The sequence below is a fragment of the Rissa tridactyla genome, chromosome 6, assembly GCF_028500815.1.
Source record: "Rissa tridactyla isolate bRisTri1 chromosome 6, bRisTri1.patW.cur.20221130, whole genome shotgun sequence".
In the NCBI taxonomy this organism is placed as follows: Eukaryota; Metazoa; Chordata; class Aves; order Charadriiformes; family Laridae; genus Rissa; species Rissa tridactyla.
Window position 1 is genome coordinate 73749672 of NC_071471.1, and position 22439 is coordinate 73772110.

At 38.5% G+C, this 22439-nt stretch overlaps 1 protein-coding gene across 1 annotated transcript in view; it reads right to left on the minus strand.

Annotated features, from left to right (window-relative positions):
• The window catches only part of CFAP46 (cilia and flagella associated protein 46), an 83197-nt gene extending 61005 nt beyond the window's left edge, over positions 1 to 22192 (minus strand). Inside the window, exons 1-12 of the mRNA XM_054206742.1 lie at positions 20260 to 22192; positions 19594 to 19718; positions 18491 to 18622; positions 15957 to 16021; positions 15248 to 15412; positions 12929 to 13052; positions 11297 to 11391; positions 10391 to 10498; positions 9292 to 9391; positions 6362 to 6460; positions 4806 to 4996; positions 581 to 809 (exon numbers count right to left, since the gene is read on the minus strand). Coding sequence (XP_054062717.1) covers positions 581 to 809; positions 4806 to 4996; positions 6362 to 6460; positions 9292 to 9391; positions 10391 to 10498; positions 11297 to 11391; positions 12929 to 13052; positions 15248 to 15412; positions 15957 to 16021; positions 18491 to 18622; positions 19594 to 19718; positions 20260 to 20308 — 1482 coding nt within the window. The 5' untranslated portion in view covers positions 20309 to 22192. The remainder of the gene's footprint in view (positions 1 to 580; positions 810 to 4805; positions 4997 to 6361; positions 6461 to 9291; positions 9392 to 10390; positions 10499 to 11296; positions 11392 to 12928; positions 13053 to 15247; positions 15413 to 15956; positions 16022 to 18490; positions 18623 to 19593; positions 19719 to 20259) is intronic.
• Between the last annotated feature and the right edge of the window lie 247 nt (positions 22193 to 22439).

Consider the following 22439-nt stretch of genomic DNA (forward strand, 5'->3'; position numbering starts at 1 on the left):
TTAATTTCTGTGAACATCCCAAAGTGGTGTAGAGATGAAATTTCTTTTAGCCAGCTAACAGTCAGTTGCCAATGTGCTTTTTGTTCAGGTACTGAGGCACCACAACAGAATTAGATGCAGCAGCTCTTCACAATGGCTACACTGTGACTTATTTAACTTCATTTGTAAGCGTGACATAACACTGATTTATCTCAAAGCCAGCTAGGATATTTAGCTACGTTGCCACTGCTCCCCTCATTAATTAAAACACTGTTCCATGCAATGAAATCTCAATTCTTGACAATTATGAATAGGCTTCTTTTTTGCTGGTATTTTTTTCTAATTAATAACTTTCCCTCCTCTCCTCCCCCCCGCCAAGAAATAAGCTTTGAACGTAACTGGAACAAAAACCTCTACTGCAATCTTCAGAGCGTGAAGCAGCAGGACCACCATAGAGAGAATTCAGAGTTTTTCAAGGCAACCAACCAATGCCAATCTGCTGAAAGCAAGCTGATGCTAGCTCTTCTTAACAGCTGGCTTCCTCTGCCAGAATTTAATAAGCAAACCTATTTCAGCTACTGACCTTATTCTTCACAATTACCTGTTCAATCATCATTACTGCCCGATCCTCTAGACGCTCAGGTGACTTATACGGTATAGTGTGCAAACGAAGACGGTTAAAAGTCAATCTTAGATGTTCTTGATACTGCCCACTGTTGTTTAGATGTATGGCTTTTTGCAAGTGTTCCACAGCAGTCTCTATTCTTTCCTCATCTTCTTCAATACGAGCTATTTCCATGTGAACTTGGCAACGCAACAAAATCAACATGCTAAGGAATATGAATTTAAATGTAAACTGTTAAAATGAGGCAAACTAAAATTCTTAGACCTAAAAATTACCCAGAAGTGAAACTTAATTATTAAAAGTGACTCCAGTATGAAAATAGGTACTCCTTTTTTAACTTACTTGTCGCTTTCATTTTCGCTATCATGCCTTTTTAATGAAATTACTTAGAAAATTTAAATGCATTTTACTTCCATTAACCCTGCACAAGAAAACAGAGCCATGAGGAAGCAATGCATCTTGCAGACATACTGATCTTTATGTATCACTCTTTTTCAGTACCACACTGAAGTTACCACTTAGGCAAATCAAGCAAAGAGATTTTCAAAAGTATTTATTAACTCCTAGAGAGAGCATGATGTACTGGATAACGGCCACTTTTGATAAAAGTTTACTCTCTATTCATAACATTTAAGTAGCACCTAATACTTCTATAAATCTAGCCCCGACTGTACTGGCTCACCACTGTTCAGGATTTGCACACTCCCTGCAGGCAGTGTCTCTGCCCAGGTGTTGCTGAAGGCACTCCACAAGACCAGCACATTTTCAGTGGAGACTGCACGTTCTCCAGGCCCAGGGACACTCCCTTCCCTATCCATCACCTGCCCCAGGGAGCTGTTCGTGACAGCTCTGAGCTCTATGTGAGACTTTAGATTATTTCCAGGAAGAAAAACAAAAAATTCGATAAATGAAAGCAATCTTATGAAAAATAGAACAGAAAGAAGAAAGTTCTTTGTCATGCCAAAGATCCAGTGTATGTCCACATTAGAGCTAATCTGACTGAGCAAGTATCATCCTTTTACTGCTGACCAAAATAGTGACAAATAATGCTACAACCAAACCAAAAATGAAGACAGGCAAATGAAGAGGGACAAGTGACTTCATTCAATCACTAGTGACAGTACCACCTCAGAGCTGAGGGTGAGTCTACTGGTTGTTAGAAATATACAGATAACAAAAGCCAAAACCCTAACCCTCCAAAAACCTAACCTGCAAGCTTTTAGAGAAGAATTGTCATTACTGACATTTTGTATAAATACCAAAGTCACATATGCTGATATTGCAGTCTTTATAATGAAAGCATAAGAAATACTTGAATAACAATATAGCAATACAATATAGGTTTTTTATACATGTGTATATCTGTTTCTCAGGCTTCTGCTTCCTCTTTATGCAAATAAAAAAATACATTTTAGAAAGACTGAAAATATATTCCTCGCCTTCCTCTGTAATACTTTTATCAGAAACCATCTTCTGTTCTGCTCAAACAACAGATTATATTCATTGTAACTAGCTCTACTACAAAAGTTATGATCTTTGTTCTTAGTAGTCAGCCTACACGTAAATCCAAACTTAACCAAGTACCACGTACTACGGTTTTCTTGTTCCGCTCAAATTAACAAAAGAGGTGGAGCTATTTAGGTGCTTAAGTACAGCATAACAGCAAAGAGAATACATCTAGAAAAACAATACATTTTCTTAATCAGTAGGTTTTTCAATTAAAAAGAAGTATCACAAAGATACAAAAATAATATCTTCCAAGAAGTGTCCTATTTGATATGTAATACAGAAGCCATGTGTTTTTTTAAAAGTAATTTTTTAATTGTATGGTTTTAACCCACAAAAGCGATACTAATACAAGGATCTAAACCACATTCCAACACATTTACGCATACTGCAGCTTTGGAATTTTCTCACATAATTTTGATTAACTACAGCATTTTTCAGTTCCTAACAAATTTCAATATTTGCTATAGGCCATTAAACAGTGTGATATTTTGCCTAAAAAGAACCTATATTTAAATGATTAACGGGGGAATACAGGCAATCACGGAATCACGGAATCTTCAGAGTTGGAAGGGACCTCTAGAGATCATCTAGTCCAACTCCCCTGCTAGAGCACGATTGCCTAAAGCACATCCCTCAGGGCTGCATCCAGGCGGGTCTTGAAAATCTCCAGAGAAGGGGACTCCACAACCTCCCTGGGCAGCCTGTTCCAGTGCTCTGTCACCCTCACTGTAAAGAAGTTTTTCCGTGTATTTGAACGGAACTTCCTATGTTCTAGCTTGTGCCCATTGCCCCTTGTCCTGTCGCTGGGAACCATTGAAAAGAGCCTGGCTCCGTCCTCCTTAAACCCACCCTTTAGATACTTGTAAACATTAATCAGGTCCCCCCTCAACCTTCTCTTCTCCAGGCTAAAGAATCCCAGCTCTTTCAGCCTTCCCTCATAAGGGAGGTGCTCCAGTCCCATAATCATCTTGGTTGCCCTACGCTGGACTCGCTCCAGTAGTTCCCTGTCCCTCTTGAACTGGGGAGCCCAAAACTGGACACAGTACTCCAGTTGTGGCCTCACCAGTGCAGAGTAGAGGGGGAGAATGACCTCCCTCGACCTACTGGCCACAGTCTTCCCTATGCAGCCCAGGATGCCATTGGTCTTCTTGGCGACAAGGGCACACTGCTGGCTCATGGATAATTTGCTGTCTACCAGGACCCCCAGGTCCTTTTCCTCAGAGCTGCTTCCCAGCATGTCCGCCCCTAACATATACTGGTGTTTGGCATTCTTCCTTCCCAGGTGCAGGACCCTACACTTGCTTTTGTTGAACCTCATTTGGTTCTTCTCTGCCCAGCTCTCCAGCCTGTCCAGGTCACGCTGGATGGCAGCACGGCCCTCTGGAGTGCCGGCCACCCCTCCCAGCTTGGTATCATCAGCAAACTTGCTGAGGATACACTCTGTCCCCTCATCTAGGTCATTAATGAATATATTGAACAAAATTGGTCCAAGTATTGACCCCTGAGGGACACCACTCGTTACAGGCCTCCAACTGGACTCTGTGCCGCTGATCACAACCCTCTGAGTTCTGTCACTCAGCCAGCTCTCGATCCACCTCACTGTCACCTCGTCTAGCCCATACTTCCTCAGCTTCCTAATGAGGATGTTATGGGAGACAGTGTCAAAAGCCTTGCTAAGGTCAAGGTAGATGACATCTACGGCTCTCCCCTCATCCAGCCAACCCGTTATAACATCATAGAAAGCTATCAGATTGGTGAGGCATGATTTGCCCTTGGTAAATCCATGCTGACCACTTCCAATAACTTCCTGTTCCTCTACGTGTTTGGAGACGACATTCAGAATGAGTTGCTCCACTACCTTCCCAGGGACAGAGGTGAGACTAACCGGCCTGTAGTTCCCTGGGTCCTCCTTCTTGCCTTTTTTGAAGATTGGAGTGATGTCAGCCTTCCTCCAGTCCTCACGCACCTCTCCTGTTCCCCATGACCTTGCAAAGACAATGGAGAGTGGTCTAGCGATAACATCTGCCAGCTCTCTCAGCACTCGCGGGTGCATCCCGTCAGGGCCCATGGATTTATGAATGTCCAGCTTGGCCAAGTGGTCTCTGACCCAGTCCTCCTCAACTAAGGGAAAATCTTCCTCTCTCCAGACCTTCCCCCTTGCCTCCAGGGTATGGGATGCGTGAGGGACGGCTTTATCAGTGAAGACCGAAGAAAAGAAGGCATTCAGTAACTCTGCCTTCTCTGTGTCTTCCACCACTAGGGCACCCGTCTCATTCATCAGTGGACCTATATTTTCCCTAGTTTTCCTTTTTCTGTTGATATACTGGAAAAATCTCTTCTTGTTGTCTTTAACTGCAGTGGCCAAGCTGAGTTCTGATTGAGCTTTGGCCCTTCTAATCTTCCCCCTGCATAGCTTTGTTATATCTTGATAATCCTCATAAGTTGCTAAGCCCCTTTTCCAGAGAATGTAAGCCTTCCTTTTTTTCCTGAGGTCCAGCCAAAGCTGGACCAATATGCAATATGCATATGCAATATGCAATAAGCAATATGCAGCCCTTAATTTATTACAAGCTAGTGGAAAATTTTCAAAGACACTTGACATCGTAGAGATTGAGCTTTTAAATGAGTCTGATGCTCAGTCATCAGACCTTTCAAAGTAACAAATAAAAAAGAACAGAGTGTAGAAAGTTACCTGTCAATCTCTTCAAGGACATCAGCAACTGATATCAATAGCTTTCGCAGATGCTGATGCAAATTGTGTTGTAGTAGCGGTAAGCACAGATTCCACTGGGTTGTACAAACAACCTGAATCACATCAGGATCTCCCAATTGAACTGCGCGTTTTAAGGTTAACTCAAGATTTTTTATCAATTCCAGTTGAGCCTACACAAGTGAAAAATTAATTAGCATATATTGCATTTAATGAACATGAATACTTACACGTTCCTCCAAATTTTAATCTTAGGGCTGCTTCCAATAGAAAGAAGTGCCTCAGCCAGCAGACTTCGGAAACTTTTTTTTTTTAAATATTTTTTTTTTAAAATAATTAATAATTCTTTTTTCAAGAGGCATTGATAAATAAGGAGTATTTCTTTTAGGCACTCCATGTTGATACTACATATTTCAGACAGAAGTCTATCAGCTATTCCCCTTTCTTATGATAAACAGAAATTGATAATTGTGAAATATTTGTGAATTCAGAAGGCTTAGCGCTTTTTTTCTTTTATACTAAGCTACAAATGCAGTGTAGGAGAGGAAAACTAGAAATATTATGAATGGGATTTGCCATACGGGCAACTAAACTTGGTTCCTATTAAATCTAAAAGCAAATCCGTACCTAAGTAACAGACACCTGCTGATTATTTTCTTTTTAGAGGTCATGTGATTAAAAAAAAAAATCAAACAAAAAACCTCTCCAACTGCATACACTGTGGTAGGACTATTTAGAAATACCTAAATATTTAAATATCCTATTTTGTATTTAAGCAGTATTAGTAGTGTTTTATATTATGAGGGATTTGTGATTTTTTTTCAAAAGGTGAATGGAATTTCTGAATTCCAAAATGATAAAAGTCATAGATAGGAGTAAGTTTATGCACTAACACTATCGATTTCTAAGAAGCACATTCATACTTCCCATTTTAGGAACTTTAGGTGCCTCCAATAGCTACTCTAAATTGCTCGTTGTAGGCATCTGTCTAATCCCATTGATAATATTAACAATTTAGGCTTCTACTTTTGATGGTCTGATTATAACTGAGCCAACTGACTACAGAAATCTAAGAAAATCGTCCCCAGTGTGACAATTTATCAGCAATAATCTGCATTTCTCCAACACAAGAATTTGTATGAGATCGCCCATAACATGGAATAATAATTGAGTTGGACTCGATGATCCTTACGGGTCCCTTCCAACTCGAGATGTTCTATGAAAACACCTCCCATAAATGTAACATATGAAAACAAGAAGAGCGTTACTTTTGCATGCCTCAACACTACTATCTTTACTCCTGGAAAGTAGTACATTATGAACCTCTACAGTCAGACAGAAGACTTAAGGGAGAAACATTCAACTGTTGTTTATTTTTCCCCGTTTTCCTCTTGGCAGCCCAATAAGAAAGAATATAAAGTTTAAAAGAATTTCTTAATAGTACAGTGTAATTCAGACACCTAAATCCAACGCAATTTTCCACAGTTAACAAATTAAAACTTTTGCTTTTCTCTCAAAGTTAATGGTAAAGAACATACCTCAACAACTCCTTTGGTGTAAGTCCCAATTTTAGTGCCAATTTTTTTTATTTCATATTCATATTCCAGGCATTCTATTTCAATAAGTTTCCCTTGCTCCTATGAAATATTAATATACAAAATACTAATTTTAATAATTAAAAAGGAACACTATGAAGATTAAACCTATGCAATTACACTAATACAGCACTGTACTTTCTTACTGAAAATCCCACTGTACTAGGCTAATTAACTGAAACAAAAAAAAAAGGGACTAGAGTTTGTTGTTTGAACAGCAGTCACTTCTTACTAAGCCAAAGCTGCAAAATAACAACTAGGATTTTTAAAATTGTTCATTGCCAGACTTTGCAATAAGAAAACCAGTGGACACTTGATTTTTCCTATACTGTAATTGGATTTCAGTTCTGGTAGAATCTTGCTCACTAATGTTATTAAAAAGGTAAATGGTTGGAATAAACAAGAGCCAGTCAAGACCAAAAGGATTCATCTTGATGGACAGTGCAACTTTTAAGTGAAAAAAGAGGTTAGATTTTTAACACCTCAGGAAAGATCTGGCTATTACATCATGCAAATTATATATATGGATCATCTAAGATACTTTGTATTCGGTTTCATATGGTGCAGCTGGGAAAGCCAGACAGCACCTCCTTTCATCCTTCATTATGAACTACTATCAAATCACTCAGCATGACCTTTGCTAATTTAACATCCCCATGACTGGAAAACAGATGAGATCTTGAAAAACACAGATGAATGCAGAACTGCCACTACCATGTAATGACAAATACATAGAGAGATGGAATCCGTGTTATGGCTGAGAAATCTGTCAGTACATGGCAAAATACAAGGAACTAGAACTCAATGTAGATATCTCTCACTACAGCATGAAGAGGCCACTGCCAAAGCGATGCTGGGCAATCAGAAGATGGTCACCTCAAAGCCCACTAACTCTAAGGAGAAGGGATGGTTGAAATAGAAGGTGCCGCAGAAGGGATACCTGGTATTACTGCCTTATACAAATACTCAAACTAAATCCACGTGAATCTTTGATCTAGGGGATCTGAACACATGTTCCAGTGGAATGCTATGGAACTGTGTATGATTTTAGACTTGTGGGAAATTTTCAGAAAAAATGGGCCTGAAGCAGACACTTGGAATTAAAAAATTTCAGTGAGGATATGTAAAATTTACATTACAATTAACTCAGAGTAGAATCATTAGAATAGAAATTTGGAAATGCGTTTTGAAATTTGTTTGGCGGTATTTGTCACGTGTTTCCTTACATGCGCATTTCAGATAACTAAAAACTTACTCATGGGGCTCCCAGCACAACCAGGCACTTTTTCATACATTTTTTTATCTGAAAAATATATTAATTTTCTGAATACGATGATGAACAGTTCTGTTTCTCAACGGGTGCACTTATTTCAGATGGGATAGAGTTAGTTTTCTTGGTGGCAGCCAGTGTGGGGCTATGTTTTGGATCTGTGCTGCAAACAGTGCTGCTAAAGCAGGGATGTGCTGGTTATTCCTGAGCAGCGCTTGCGCAGCACCAAGGGCTGTTCTGCTCCTCATCTCACCCCACCAGCGATGGGCTGGAGCTGCGGAGCAAGGTAGGAGGGGACACGGCCGGAACATTCCAGACACAGGATGTCCTGCTCAGCAATAAAACTGGGGGGCAAGGTTGAGGGGGGGAACACACATTGCTTGGGGACTGGCTGGGCAGTCAGTTGGTGGTGAGCAATTGTTTTCATTTACATCACTTATCTTTTCTTGGGTTTTATTTTTCTGTGGTTTTTTCCTCCTCTTTTACTTACATCATTACTATTATTATTGTTGTTGTTGTTGTTGTTATTTCTTTTTAATTATTAAACTGTTTTTATCTCAACCCATGAGTTTTCTCACTTTCACCCTTTGAATTCTCTCCCCCATCCTACTGGAGGGGGACTGTGTGAGTGGCTGCATGGTGTTCAGTTGCCGGCTGGGGTTAAACCATGACAACAGGGAAGGAACAGAAAAAACAAATCTCAGAGCCAGCTGGACATAAGCATCAATAAGGGCATACACATTGAAAGACCAGTTATTAGGGAGACCACAGAAAATTTTAATCTAAGAATACCCCTACAGTAACATTCTAATAAAATTACAGAAGAGTAAAAATTATCAAATATTAGTAATAAAAAAATCAAATAATAGTTTGCTGGAAAATTAATCATTCCTACTAAAGGAAAATGGGAAATGTATAGGAATAAACACTATAAGGAAAGACTCAGGCAAATGAAAGGATTAGGGAGTGCAGTTTGTGGCGCAACGTCTCTGGATTTCTCACTCCAATGACAGAACTATACTGCTTTCCAGAAAAGGTCACAACTTTGGGGCTTTTTTTTGGAGAGCTTTTCTGAACTCCTGCTCCCATCAGTCCCCTAACTGCACTCCAGACAAATGCTCCGTTTTCTCCTATCAAAATTAGAATTCATACACTGTTTGGCAAGGTTGATATTTTACTCATAAAAACTAAAGTTGGTAAGTGTAACGTTAACTGCTTTTAGAGCTTACATCCTGGTGACCAATTATAGTCTCAATGGGTAAACTGGTTAAATCTTCAAAACCTGCAGGCAGTATTTAACTTCCAGTCAAATTGTTCCACAGGTAACATTTTAAAAATATAGGCAAAAATTTATAGTCAACATTTATTTGCCAAAACTAACTGCACCCTATTCTACCTATAACTTACTTTCTGACCTTACATCTTCTCTCTAGTTTAGGAATCGATCACTTATCCAAGTAATTATTTATAGTAATGAATACACAAACAATACAGAGATGGACAGAAGATCCCAGAACTTCACTATTATTTTTAAAGTACAATTACATGGCGGGAAGAGGGGTGTAAAAAAATAAAATCAACTGTAATTAATATCAATACTTACAGTAATCCCAGCTCTCTTCAAATCAAGTATACAATCATATGCAAGCTTAATGCAGTTTGCTTTCATAGAAAAACGAGCTAGTTCCAGAATCAAAGGAATCCTTCAAAAAAATAGAAAAACATTGCTTCAGAGAATATGATATTGCTCTTTTATGGAATTAGAAAAACACTATATGAAAGTAGCTTTGTGCAGCATACCTGAAAACCTTGAAGTCATCTGAATATTAGAGGACATGTGATTATACTAGTAATCATAGATTAGTAGTGTAAAAAAGATTAAAGTTGGCTACATGAAAAATACAAAATTTCATCTGTTTATGGAAAATAATTAGTATACTTCTACTGTATTCTTGCACAAACTGTTCCTGAAGATCATAAAAAATACAGAACAAAATTTGTGCAGCACAAAGATGGGGAAATAACAAACAAAGATTGCAGGTAATTCTGTAAATACAATGCAGTCTGACACACAAAAAACAGTCAAATCCATCAGTCAATTATTTAGGAGCTAAGAACACAGAATGCACACACTAGGAGACTGTGTTCTGAATGTTTGGATCTCTGTAAGTAACCAAATGAGCATAGCGTACTGTCTGGGATAGAAGTAAAGAGATACCTGAATATCGTGAAAGAAAACTGATTGACCTTAACAAGTAAAAATGTAGTATTACTTCTATATGTAACTGCTATGATATAAGTACCGGAATAGAGAGTTCAGTTTAATCTGCATTTCAAAATTATGTTGAAGAATTGGGAAGGGCCCCAAGAAATGCTATAAATAAACTAAAGTCTGAAAAGCGGTTGTCAATTCTACAACCTTTTAAAAATCTCATGTTATCAACAAGAAAGGGTTATTGAAAGATTTAATCATGTTATATAAACAGATACATGGAAGATGATACTTAAGCTTGGGTACTTTAATAAAGCCCAATAGGACCTTTGTCTTGTTTAAGATGACCTAAGCGTTAACGCAACACAAACTGTTATAACCAAGTACAAGTTCACTCTCTTCAAGGTCAACGGGAATTTTGACAGACTTCAGTGGAAGCAGGATCAGCTTCAGCATCAACTTTCATGGGGCTACGACAAGTAAAACTCACTTCATACTGAGAACAGATGCTGGAGGCACATCGTATTGTCTCAAGAGTACGTATACAGAATTCAGATTTGCGGTGGCATCGCTTGGAAATTCATTTGTGTCCCACTGCCTGCAATATATTAGGAATTCATCATAATTTTTCACAAGAAATGTTATTGCATTAAAAATTTGAAGTAACTCTCCTAACTTTAGAACGGATGGCTCTTAGTCCAACGTACCAGTGGGATACCTGGATTTTGAAATACCAAAGAAAAAAACTTCTAAAAACAAAGTCAACAAAAGCTACTTCAGTAGGCCAAGCAAGTTACTCAGAGACAGCTAGATATGAAGCAAAAAGAACTTTCCAGCATAAGAATTAATATTTCAGATGGTAAATTTTATTCCAGAAGCAGAGAGAAACAGTGTGCACAACTTTCCTATAATGTCAACATGAATTAATCCACTACGAAAATAATTAATACCTTTAAAATGCAGAAGTGCTGAGACATTGAAAAAAAAATTTGATTTTGTTATGAAGTCTAATTTTCAAAACTGTTTTATGCCTTCAAAATTTAAAAAGTTTAAACAGTATTATGCTTCCCACCCTTTCGATTCATGCGTTATATTTTAGGTGTGATTTCCCCACTTGATCTTTACTCTCTTATACACTATTTGTGTACCAAACCACAATTTATTGGATACAAAAATGTCTTTCAGTCTCTTAAATTCTTTCACCTCAGAATATCTGTACTATACAGTATTCCCTACATTCCCAAAGAACTATCTCACTTTTTAGCTGAGGCTGTTCTCTAGGCAGGCCTGACAGTTACTACCCAAACTGTCACTATGGTTTTCCTTTTAAGAAACTAATACTTGCGTAATACCAAGCATCAAAGTACAAGTGGAAGGATACATTTTTAATACTTACAATTTTAACATCTGCATTTTATAAATAATTGAAAAATGGATGGAATTTTCTATTTCCTTCTCTACCTGGGAAACATCCATTAGTTTGTGATATACCTATAAAACAAAAATTTCATTATTAATTGACTAAATATGCAAACTAAGGACAGACACTCAACACAGCTAAAATAAAGCAGGTTTGTTGACTGTAGGCTTTTTCATGGACTTTAAGGGCAGTGAAGGCTACTACGATAATCTGTGTTGTTCTGCATAGATACCACAAAGTTCACCTAGTAGAGCTATACTAATCTTCACATAGCAAGGACCAGAACTATTAGCAGAAATCTAAACGTGCAACTAACATCTGAGTCAGAATTCTAATTAATGCATTTTTAATAACACCTTTTGATAGCATTCATTCTGAAATCACCTCATCCAGCTTTGAGAAATGAGCCCTATGCAAATTTACCTGTAACTATAAATTATATATAACAAAAAATATTATAAAGAAATTACAATAAATTGTGGTTACTTCAATTTAACTGTAGCGTTACACATTAAACATGTGCACATCATTCCTTCTGACTCTCTCACACTGACTGCCTGTAGCAATCAATACCCATTACTAAAGCTGTACCGAAGAGTAAGTTTTGCAGGACTGAAGTATGCTGTTAGTAAAGCGCTCAGCAGTGTGGATCATACTTGTGTAGCCCTGCTGAGGCACACAGCCCAAATGAAATTTTAGAACTACTTTATTCTTCTGTTTAAGGCCGTGGTCAAATAGCTTTGCTCAACATTGCCTCTAAAAAATACAAAAGTCATTCTGACCTTGCCTAAATGTTTTTGCTTCATTAATATTGCACCTCTGAAAGTTTGCATACCGAACCGCAATCTGTTGGATACAAAAATGTCTTTCAGTCTCTTAAATTCTTTCACCTCAGAATATCTGTACTACGCAGGATTCCCTACATTCCCAAAGAACTACCTCACTTTTTAGCTGAGGCTTGGTTCTCTTAATTCAAATGTTAGAGAACTTTATATTCTAAACATACGCTCTTGAAATGCAGGGATTGGGAGTAGACAGAAAAAGACAACAGATGTTGTACCAGAATGAAAGAAAATATGACTGCATGCAACTTCCAAGTTTTATTTGCCTATTTCTGCTTTTGCCACATTCATCTTCACCCTCTTATTTCCCAAATTAAGGGCTTGTAAGAAATGTGAACTATTGTCATATGCTCCGATTCCCAGAACTATTTATAGGGTTCAAGTTGGGTCATTTAAGTATTTATCAGCATGAGAAAATTGAACAGAGATGGTAAATATGCCCTCAATGGCATAAGGCAGGTTAAGTTGCACCCACTACACCTTCTGTGTTAATAGTCATTATTCCCAAACAGAATTTTTAGCATTAGCAACAGTTGTCTTGATGATATTATGTTGTATTAAAATAACACAGAGCAGCAGGGGACTCTTTAGCTCATAGTACCAAAAATATACAAATTGTAAAAATTTCTGCATATCTACTGTATCATTTGGTAGCTCAAAAAATTTAAATTAAGGAAACAACACATTTAACAATTATATCTGTGATCTTATTAAATGTAGAGAAAGCTCCTGTCTTATGGGAGTTTAAAATATTTTACAGCATTACCATTAGAGAAAATATTTGAGCATATTTATCTGGAACATTTTCCTTAATAAAGCTTGTTGCAGCAGATGAAAACTCTTTTGCTTCTTTCAGTTTTGAAGCATCAAGGAAGCACTCGAGTAAATTTCTGCAGATCAAATAAATATTTGTATTAAATATTTATTAATGCTTTCTAAAATAATTCTCATTTATATTTTTTCAAGAGACTCCTTACATCCAAGGTACCACTCCTAAATGCAGTACAAGCAATTAGTGCTATAAAGCATTGACTCAACATGAAAGAGATCCTCTGTGTCTTTTTTTTTCTTCCAGAGATAGACGTCTGTTAACATACATTTAATGCAGATTGCAAAAATAATCTTGGAAAAGGAGACTTTTGTGAAAACTTTTCTCAACAGGACACCTGGAATTAAGATGATTAATTATTTGAAGTTGCATGAGAAAAACATTTCCGTGAGATGTATTCTAAGAGTCTCTCTTAACTACTAGAAAGGCTAGTATTTCAAAGCAATCTAGCAAACGAAAACTATTTATGTTGGGAACTGCAACATATAGACTGGATTTTCAATATTTTATCTCATTTAACTGAAAAAGAGCCTGTGATTCCATGAAATAAATTAACAACAACAACAATAATAAAAATTACTCAAAATATAAATACAAATGTAAGAAAAAAATAAATGCTACCATTAGTTTCATAACACAAACACATTGTGTGCACTTGCTAGTTCCCCCCAATACCTCAGCAAGAGTATGTTTATTATAAAAAAACTGCATGCATGGTATTCCAGATAACCTTTACCATACCCTTTGGAATGTTTTGTTACTTAATTTTTTTATATCCCTCCAGTTTCAGCTTATAAAGAAAACGCTACAGAGCAATAAACCATCAGCCACAGACCACAGAAATAGAAATGTTCACAAAGAGAAAGGAAAAAACTGTGGCAGAGGCATAACAGGAACTGGAAATGGTCTGTAGAACAGCAGACAAAAACATCTCCGAGAAAAGGCTGTTTGACCTTGAAAAATTACATGGACAGTCTTCATTTTGCACATAAAACTGTTTCTCTCAGTAGAGATATCTCAAGGTTTATGCTCCAGCTTTACTCAGGAAATGTATGAGTAGTAATACATTGATATTGATACACCATTTATTACCAATTATTTTCAAATAATTGTAATAATGCAAATGTGTATAACAGTACCGGTAGCACACTGGGTTGATTGTAGGGTTTTTTTGACTTCCATTTTAATCTTGCTTAGGCAAAAAAACATTCAGTTCAATTCTAAAACTAAAATTACCACCAACAAATAAATTTACTAGCAGAATCAGGTACTATAAAAATATCTGCCTTCTAACTTTCGGTATTCCTTACAATCTTTAAATTAAAAGATGAGAGCTGAGACTCAATGCCGCCTTTGCCTCAGTCTTCACTAGAAAGGTCTCCCAGGCCTTGTGTCTGGTGAAAGCATTCAAAAAATTCAGTAAAGCAGATCTACAGAAGAGGACCTGGGGTCCTGGTGAACAGCCACCTGACCAGCAGCGAGCTCTGAACCAAAGGCGCCCAACAGCATCCTGGGCTATACCAAAAGGAGCACACGTAGATCACAGAGGCACGTCACCGAGAAGATGGATCCAGGCTCTTTACTAAGGCACATGGCAGGAAGACAAGTGACAACAGGTGTACATTGAAATAAAAGAGCTTCATAGTGGTAATAAAGAAAACCTTTCTCCCCCTGAGGACAGTCGAGCAGAGCTGCTAAGCTCAAGAGAGGCTGTGTGGTCTCCATCCTTGATGGCTTCCAGACCTGAGGAGATAAAATCCTGAGCCTGACCCCAAAACTGATCTGGCTTGGAACACGAGGTTGGATTACCCACCCTAGGAGGTCCCTTCCCACCTGAATTGCCTTGCAATCTTAAGGTATATGCTGTATCTCCAGATAGGATAAGTTATGTTTCTTTACCTGAAGAAAATAGTTCTTAAAGAAAATGGGATTTTGTCTTTCTCCTCACTTAAAAGGACTGCACGTAAGCACCACTCAAACACTACGTCCAAAATGACTGATACTTCAGATCAGACCTAGGGCCTAACTGGCTCTGCCGCTAAAATTTTAACCTCAAAGTAAATATTAAAATGAAGCACCTTTTATGTTAAGTGTACATTTATATATCTTTTAAAAGTTACAAATTAAGCTTTCCACAATAAATGCCCGTACAGTGTTACCAATGAGATATACTTTATTAAAGACTACCTCAGGTGGCAGCCACACGTACAAGGGGACTACAAAATGCCCGTGTGAGAAAAATATAATTAAACTTACATCATGAGTTCTGCTCTCCATTCATTGTCTTGGTCTTCAGTTTGGTTTAACGCTTTAACAATCTGAGAAAGGCTGGGAATAAGACAACAGCGGAATCCAGGCTTAAGATATGGCCTCACAAGTTGCCAATAAAGAACTGAGGCATTATATACCAAAAAATAATATCTGAAAAACAAAAATCAAGAACTTAGTATTTCATGGTCTTAGATAAACATAAAATTATAGAGTATTTTAAGACACTTCTAAGAAGCAAAACTGGAACTTTGCCTATGTGTTTAGATAAGAACCAATCCTGACTAAGAACTGAGAACACAAGTACAGCACAAGAGGAATGCAATAACTCTTGCAAATATTCTCTACCCAGTAATTAACCACTTAAAATAAGCTAACATGGTGCTCTCCTACTGAGCGTAAATACAAAAGTGGAAGAAATTCTCAGATATCTACCAGCCTTAAATAGGTTGATTCATCCCATCTGTTTAAGACTGTTCAGTATTCCTATATTGTTGCAGCATGGACAGCAGTTATAGAAGTACAGTAACAAAACAGAAGGAAAATCCACAAAAGAAAAAAAAAAAAAACCAAAAAAAACCAACCAAAAAACACAACTCCAGACTACCCAGTGAAAAAGTGAGACAAACAACTATGAAAACCTAACTCAGTAACATTTCCTGAGATTTAAAGAGTTAATCCTTCCACTAGGGCCTACCTTCGGTCATGGGTGGCAAAATCTATTGCCTTCATGAAAAACAGCACAAACTTTTCAAACTCTTCCTAGAACAGAACAACAAAATTGTTGATGCAATCTGAACATGGCTTTTATAAATCAGTACATTTTTCCTATTTCAAAACACTCACATCTCATAATTTTTATTTTCAGACCAATCTCAAATAAAACATGCTGCCATAATAAGTTGCTGCCATAGAAACAGAATAACTAAAAATTGGTGGCATTGCCCATCACTATGTTTTCCTGATTTCAAATTTTAAGACTATGTTTTCAATTTCTTTCACTTCTGCCAAACTTTAATTATCATGACTGAAATTTTCCAAAACTGCAAAGCTGCATATTCAGCAGATAAATCTCAGAAACATCCAAGAGCAAAGCCAGGGAAAAAAGCAATATTGGTTTGTCCTATTAAAATACTTGAGGTATTATTTTCTTCAGAAAAGCTCCAGCAAGAATTTGCCGACTGAATGGTGTGTCAGGCATGCTCTTTATCATTAAAGCACCTGGGAAGCAGCTTTCAGAGGAGGACACCAAGTTGAACACAATCCAGTGGCACGCCCTTGCTGCAAACATGGCCAACGGTGTCCTGGGCTGCCTTGCGAGGAGTGCTGGAGCAGGTCGAGGGAGGGGACCCTCCCCCTCCGCTCAGCACTGGTGAGGCCACACCTGGAGTGCTGTGCCCAGCGCTGGGCTCCCCGGTACCAGAGAGACACAGACACTGCAGAGAGAGTCCAACAAAGAGGATGAAGGGACTGGAGCACCTCTCATATGAGGAAAGGCTGACAGAGCTGGGACTGTTTAGCCTGGAGAAGGCGGCTCAGGGGGGATCGCATTAGTAAGTACAAATACCTGAAGGGAGGGTGTAAAGAAGATGGATGGGTCATAAAAAGGGATTTTTGAAAGCCTAAGAGAAAGATGCAGTGGAAATGGCAAAGCAGAGGTGGGACTGGATGGGCAGGAAGGGGATGACACCAGAGGTCTCTCTATAATGAGACAGAACAGAGTAACTGAAAACTCCAAGAGAGCTGGGACTGATTTACTGGACTCTGGGACTGGCATAAGAAGGCTACTGAGCAATGAGTGGGAACCGCCTAGATAAAGAGAAAACTAGAATTAAGAGTCTGAGATGTATTAGATACTAAAGCAGAAAAGTTGCACTTGGCCTATAAGCATCTTAATCAGCCAACAAGGATTCCTTGGGATGGAAACCAAAATAAGGACAAATTTATGTTTTCTAAATGAATGATGATTACTAGTCATACAGCATGAGATGATGTGCCACTCCTATTTCCATAAATGAACACAGCAGTGGAAAAAACTTTACAACTGATACAAAGCGTATCTTAAAAGAACATTACAACACACGGCACAGGGGAACCAAGTCTGGATTGCGCATACTGGGATGGTTCTTAACTTCTAAAAAGTTAGCAAGAGTCAAGAGGAAAACAGAAAAATTTGGCTGAGATTTAGAAAACATCACCGAATAGTCTGTTTAATTTAGCAATATAAAAGGCTAACTGGACATTAGAGAATATTTTTCAAATGTGTACAAAGTTCTAAAGGGACCACTGACCAGCTGTTCTGCACATGCGCTAAGAGAAAGCAGAGGTAGTACAGATAACATCATAGGGAAAGGATTCCAGCTTGAAAGTTAATTCAAACACAGTACTCAAAGAAACTACAGCAATATCTGCCAGGAAAACTTGTAAACACAAACATTAAGGCCATTTTAGGGGCTGAGATATCACTGACAAATTGGCAAAGCTGACTGACCACAGTATGAGGACAAGTGAAATACTAAATACAGAAACAGATCCCGCTCCATTTTCAGTTCAGCAGGAGGTAAAAACTGCTCATTGTGTACGAACACGGTTATCACCAAATGTTAACACACAGAAGCTTTTAGAAGCAGAAGCATCCTGCTGAGTGGCTACCAGAAAGCTTCATCTTTCACTTCAAAAAGCCACATCCAATGTAGTACGTGCAAAGGTTCCTGTGGTGGAAGCACATTGCCACACAAGAGAAACAAACTGTACAGCCTTTCTGAGGGTGCCTTTAGTCCTCCATTTCCCATGATTCTGCAAAATGCTTACTGTGATCCTGAACAAAACCGGTAATTGTTTTACCAGTTTTACATTTGGTCTGAAAGTATCATATTGATGTAAAAAGTGAAAAGGCTTACTTTAAAACAATCAACCGTCTGAAAAATTTTGCAAGCATTCTTTTTTCCTCCTCAAAGTATTGCAATATTAGTCTAATTCAGCTGTTAAATTTTGTTTACTCCCAATATATTTTCCTTTGATTTTTCCCACAGTCCTGATTACCCTTGTGTATTTTAAATGACTGAAAGCAATGCATAAAAACCTAGGAAGAAATACTCTTAAAAATTGGCTTGTTATAATCATAGAATCATAGAATCTTCATGGTTGGAAAGGACCTTTGAGATCATCAAGTCCAACCATACACACACCAAAAAAAAAAAAAAAAAAAAAGCAACCTTCATAATTTCTCACCAAATTATCTGTGGAGAGTGGAGTGTGCAACTGGCCTTGGCACAAATACGCTCTGCCAAGAAACTGGTTCACAGGAAATCTTCCTTTAAAATACATCTGTAGACAGTCACTGCTCATTTCCAGATATCCCAGCTAAGACCAAAAAGAGCATTTTGATATTTAAAAAATACAACAGATACTTAATTAAGAATTGTTAGTTTTTAAGAACGCATGCCTACTCAAAATGCAACATCCAACTGTACACCAGTATGCAAACAATATTCCATAAAGCCGCATATAAGATCTGGTACGATTTCCTAAAATTTAAAGCTAGACTTTTGTCATTACAAATGTATAGAAAAATAGCTCCTTTATTTAACAAAGCTCCTGAGTCAGTCAGTCATAGAACCCCTTACAGTATACAAAAAAATGTTTCCTTTTTTAATAGCCATTGTTAACATAAAAGCAAAATTCTTAGTAGAAAGTCTTTTTAAAAGGACAGATATTAGCCCGCAGGATTTTGTATGGATGCCAGTGCTGCGCCTCAATTTTCAGACAACAGATAGAATTTGAGTGGCTTGCAGCCTGGAAACAAAAACTTTATTAGAAACTCTGCTTGAAATCAAATCACTTGTGTCAATGGATTGAAAATTAAAAAATACTTCAAAATTAAGAACCTCTACCACGTTTTATAGAAGTCAGCTCAGTTAGCAACAATCTTTCATAATTCAGCATGCCGCCTTTTCTTCTTTTGCCCAATAGGGACTGTTCACAAACACATTTTCTTCAGTCATAACCAAGTTGCTAACATTAAGTTTTCCATAATGAGAAAACACAGGCATGTCAACTATTTTATACTACTACGGTATACCTTGCACATTTTGGTCTAATTACAAACTTCAGAAACCACAGTTTGCTGACTGATTATAAAGAAGTGATAATTTAGAGGCCGAGCCTTAACTGAAAATGCATCCTTAAAAAATTGCTCTCCAAAAACAGAAGCGTGAAATATTTTTCACAGGTACTTCTAGGAGTATTTTTAAGTAATAACTTTAACAACTGTAAATACAACATGTCATATAAATGTTTTTATTCACTACAGATAAACTGCCTGAATTACAAACCTGAAATGCCTGTTCAGCGCATAAAACATATAAGTCGGTGCTGAAGTTATCTGATGAGTCAAGTGCAGATTTTCCCTGACTGGCTGATTTGATCAACTCATAAGCATTCTTCAAAGCCTGAACATCTGAAATAAAAAAGGAATAAAGCTCGTAACAGATAATTTATGCTTCAAGGTGGACTGACAGACATGATTGCGTTACTGCAAATCAACTGTATGGCACCCTATTTAGCCTTTACAGAAATAAATTAAGGAAAATTATGTCAAACAAATGTTGTTCAAAGTCAGCCACAGTTGTAAGATGAAGAATTAACAACTCTCTGGGGATTTAAAATTACTAACGTTAGCACACAAGAAAGTGAACTACTTAGACGGCCTGATTCGCAATTCCCTGAACTCAACAGCACTCCTTCTGCTGACAGAGATTTGATCCTCAAAGCTTTTGTATGAAGTAACCCTGACTGGAAGAAAACTAGAATAAATTAAGACCACATAGCAGTTACTTCTTTTCACAGCTGAGAAGCACATTTAAAGCATTCAGAGACAGAACAAGTTTTCTATAGATTCAGAAACAAAACAAGATCAAATCGTTTTCGCATTCAAAGTGCGATCTTTATTGCACTTATTTTAGAGAGGGGCGGCACTCCGCGGCCCGGCCCGCCCTTACCGCGGCGGCTCTGCGCGGCCCACAGCCGCTCCCTCACGGACGGATCCATCCCGCCGCCCGCACCCCGGCAGCCGCGGGGGCTGCGGGGGCTGCGGGGGCCTTTTCCAACGGGGCCTCCCGAGACCTTCCCCTGCGGACGGGAGACGGGCTGCGGAGGGTGTCTCGGGCCCCCTTCTCCGCCGCAGCCCTCCTTCGCCGCCGCCCGGCTGCCGTTACCGCCGCGCGCGTATCCCGGCAGCGCTCCCACAACAGCCCCGCCGCCCCCCCGGCGGAGGGACCGATGGCCCCGCCCCGGTACGGGATGTCGGCCCGAGTCCAGCGAGAACGAGAGACAGCACAGGCCTCAAACCAATCACGGGTTTGCTCCGCAGGCACTAACTGTTCTATCGTAATCGCTTCCCGTCTCCTCCGTGCTCTGGAGTCCAGAGTCAAACGCCTCGTTTCACGCACTACAAGTTTATCCTTCTCAGAGGGGCTCTTCTGTGGTGCATTTTTTTAACATGTAAGAGAGAACAAAAATGGTTTCCTGTAACGTTTTCTCGCCTTTCTTCCTGCTCTGCACCCAGTACCTCGGGAGCCTCCGGCCAAGTGCCCTCCCCGTGTTGCGGATGCCGCCCTGTGTGTGGCTCTGAGGAGGCTAGACATACACGTCCTGTTTAAGCCCACGCTGCACGGTAACATAAAGCCATGAACGCACATAATATGAGAAACCAAGGGGAGAAACAAAATTTCTAGGCAGCAAAGAGATTTAGACAAACTGGAAGTAGTATTATCTATAGACGCTATGCATCTTATTCTTTTTGTTTAGAAATTGATCACGAACCGGTAACTCCTATTAAATTATTTCCATTATTAATTCTCTGAATAAGAGCTTAAAACAAACTATTTGGATTTTAATTTGTGTCATATGTTCCTAGAAAGCGCTCATAACTGGAGAAGTAAATCTACTGAGGAGTGAAGTATTTTAGGGAGAGCAGGGGACAGCAGATCATAAAGAAATACCCAATGACACAATGCATCTGTTGGTTGTGCTGTCACTACTTATTGCCAAAAAAATAATGGCTTAACGCCTCTCTTCTCCATCTCCGCTTCTAATGAAAATCTAGTACTTACTGAGCAGCATAAGAACGTAACTATATCAGATCAGAACTCTGGGCAGTTAGGGTTCCTTTGATGAACAGCAGCAAGCTAAATAAGAGTTTAGAACAGGGTATTGCGGTATTTCCTCAGAAAGGAACGCCCTAAACTTCCAACAGCTCATGACCACCAACCTTTGACATGCTTTCTGTCATGAACTTGCCTTATTTGACTCTTTTAACACATGCAGACTTTTATCTATATTATATTGTGCCAGTGAGTTTCAGTCTTTAACTAAATATTGCATGAAAAAGAACCTCAAAAAAAGTACCCCCAAAAATATTTCAATTTTAAAAATTTAACTTTCCAAGCCAAAGGCTGCCAGGAATTAGTTCTGTGTGGTTTTAACTAAGCTCTGGCATTTGTTTGAGAAAAATTTTCATGATGTTGAAATTAAGAATCCTTCTCCCATCAGGACAACCATGCAGAAATGCTTGTAATGAAAAGTCTAGAATTACTGAAATACTGTGTTTCTCTCTAGGCAGCTCTGCTGCCTAGCTGCCAAATGATGCACAGCAAAAAGAGATTACTTAGTGACTTAAATTATCATGTAAATGATAGCAGAATAGGATATCTCATGTTGAACATTACACACAACTGCTCTAAGGCAATCATTATGCCACCATATGAATAAATTAACATTTGATAAATTCTAGTTAACGTATAGTATCTATATCTGATATGCTATATCTATAGTTTCTAGATCTTCTGATCTAGTTGAAGATGTCCCTGCTTACTGCAGGGGGCTTGGACTAGATGACCTTTCAAGGTCCCTTCCAACCCAACACGTTCTGATTCTGTGGTACAGTTACCCGAAATTAACTCTTTTAAACATACTACTATAGAAAAGCAAAACCCAACAAATTAAGCACCATATAACCATAGCAGAAGATTTAATTCTACCAGAGAAATAGCATACCAAGATTTGCATCTTTAAAACGTGAAGTATGCAGTAAACCTGCCGTTTAACTTTGGAAGACGTGCCCGTGGTGGGCCCTGCAGGGCGGTGCGGCACCGCCCAGTCCCTCACACCTCACCTCAAC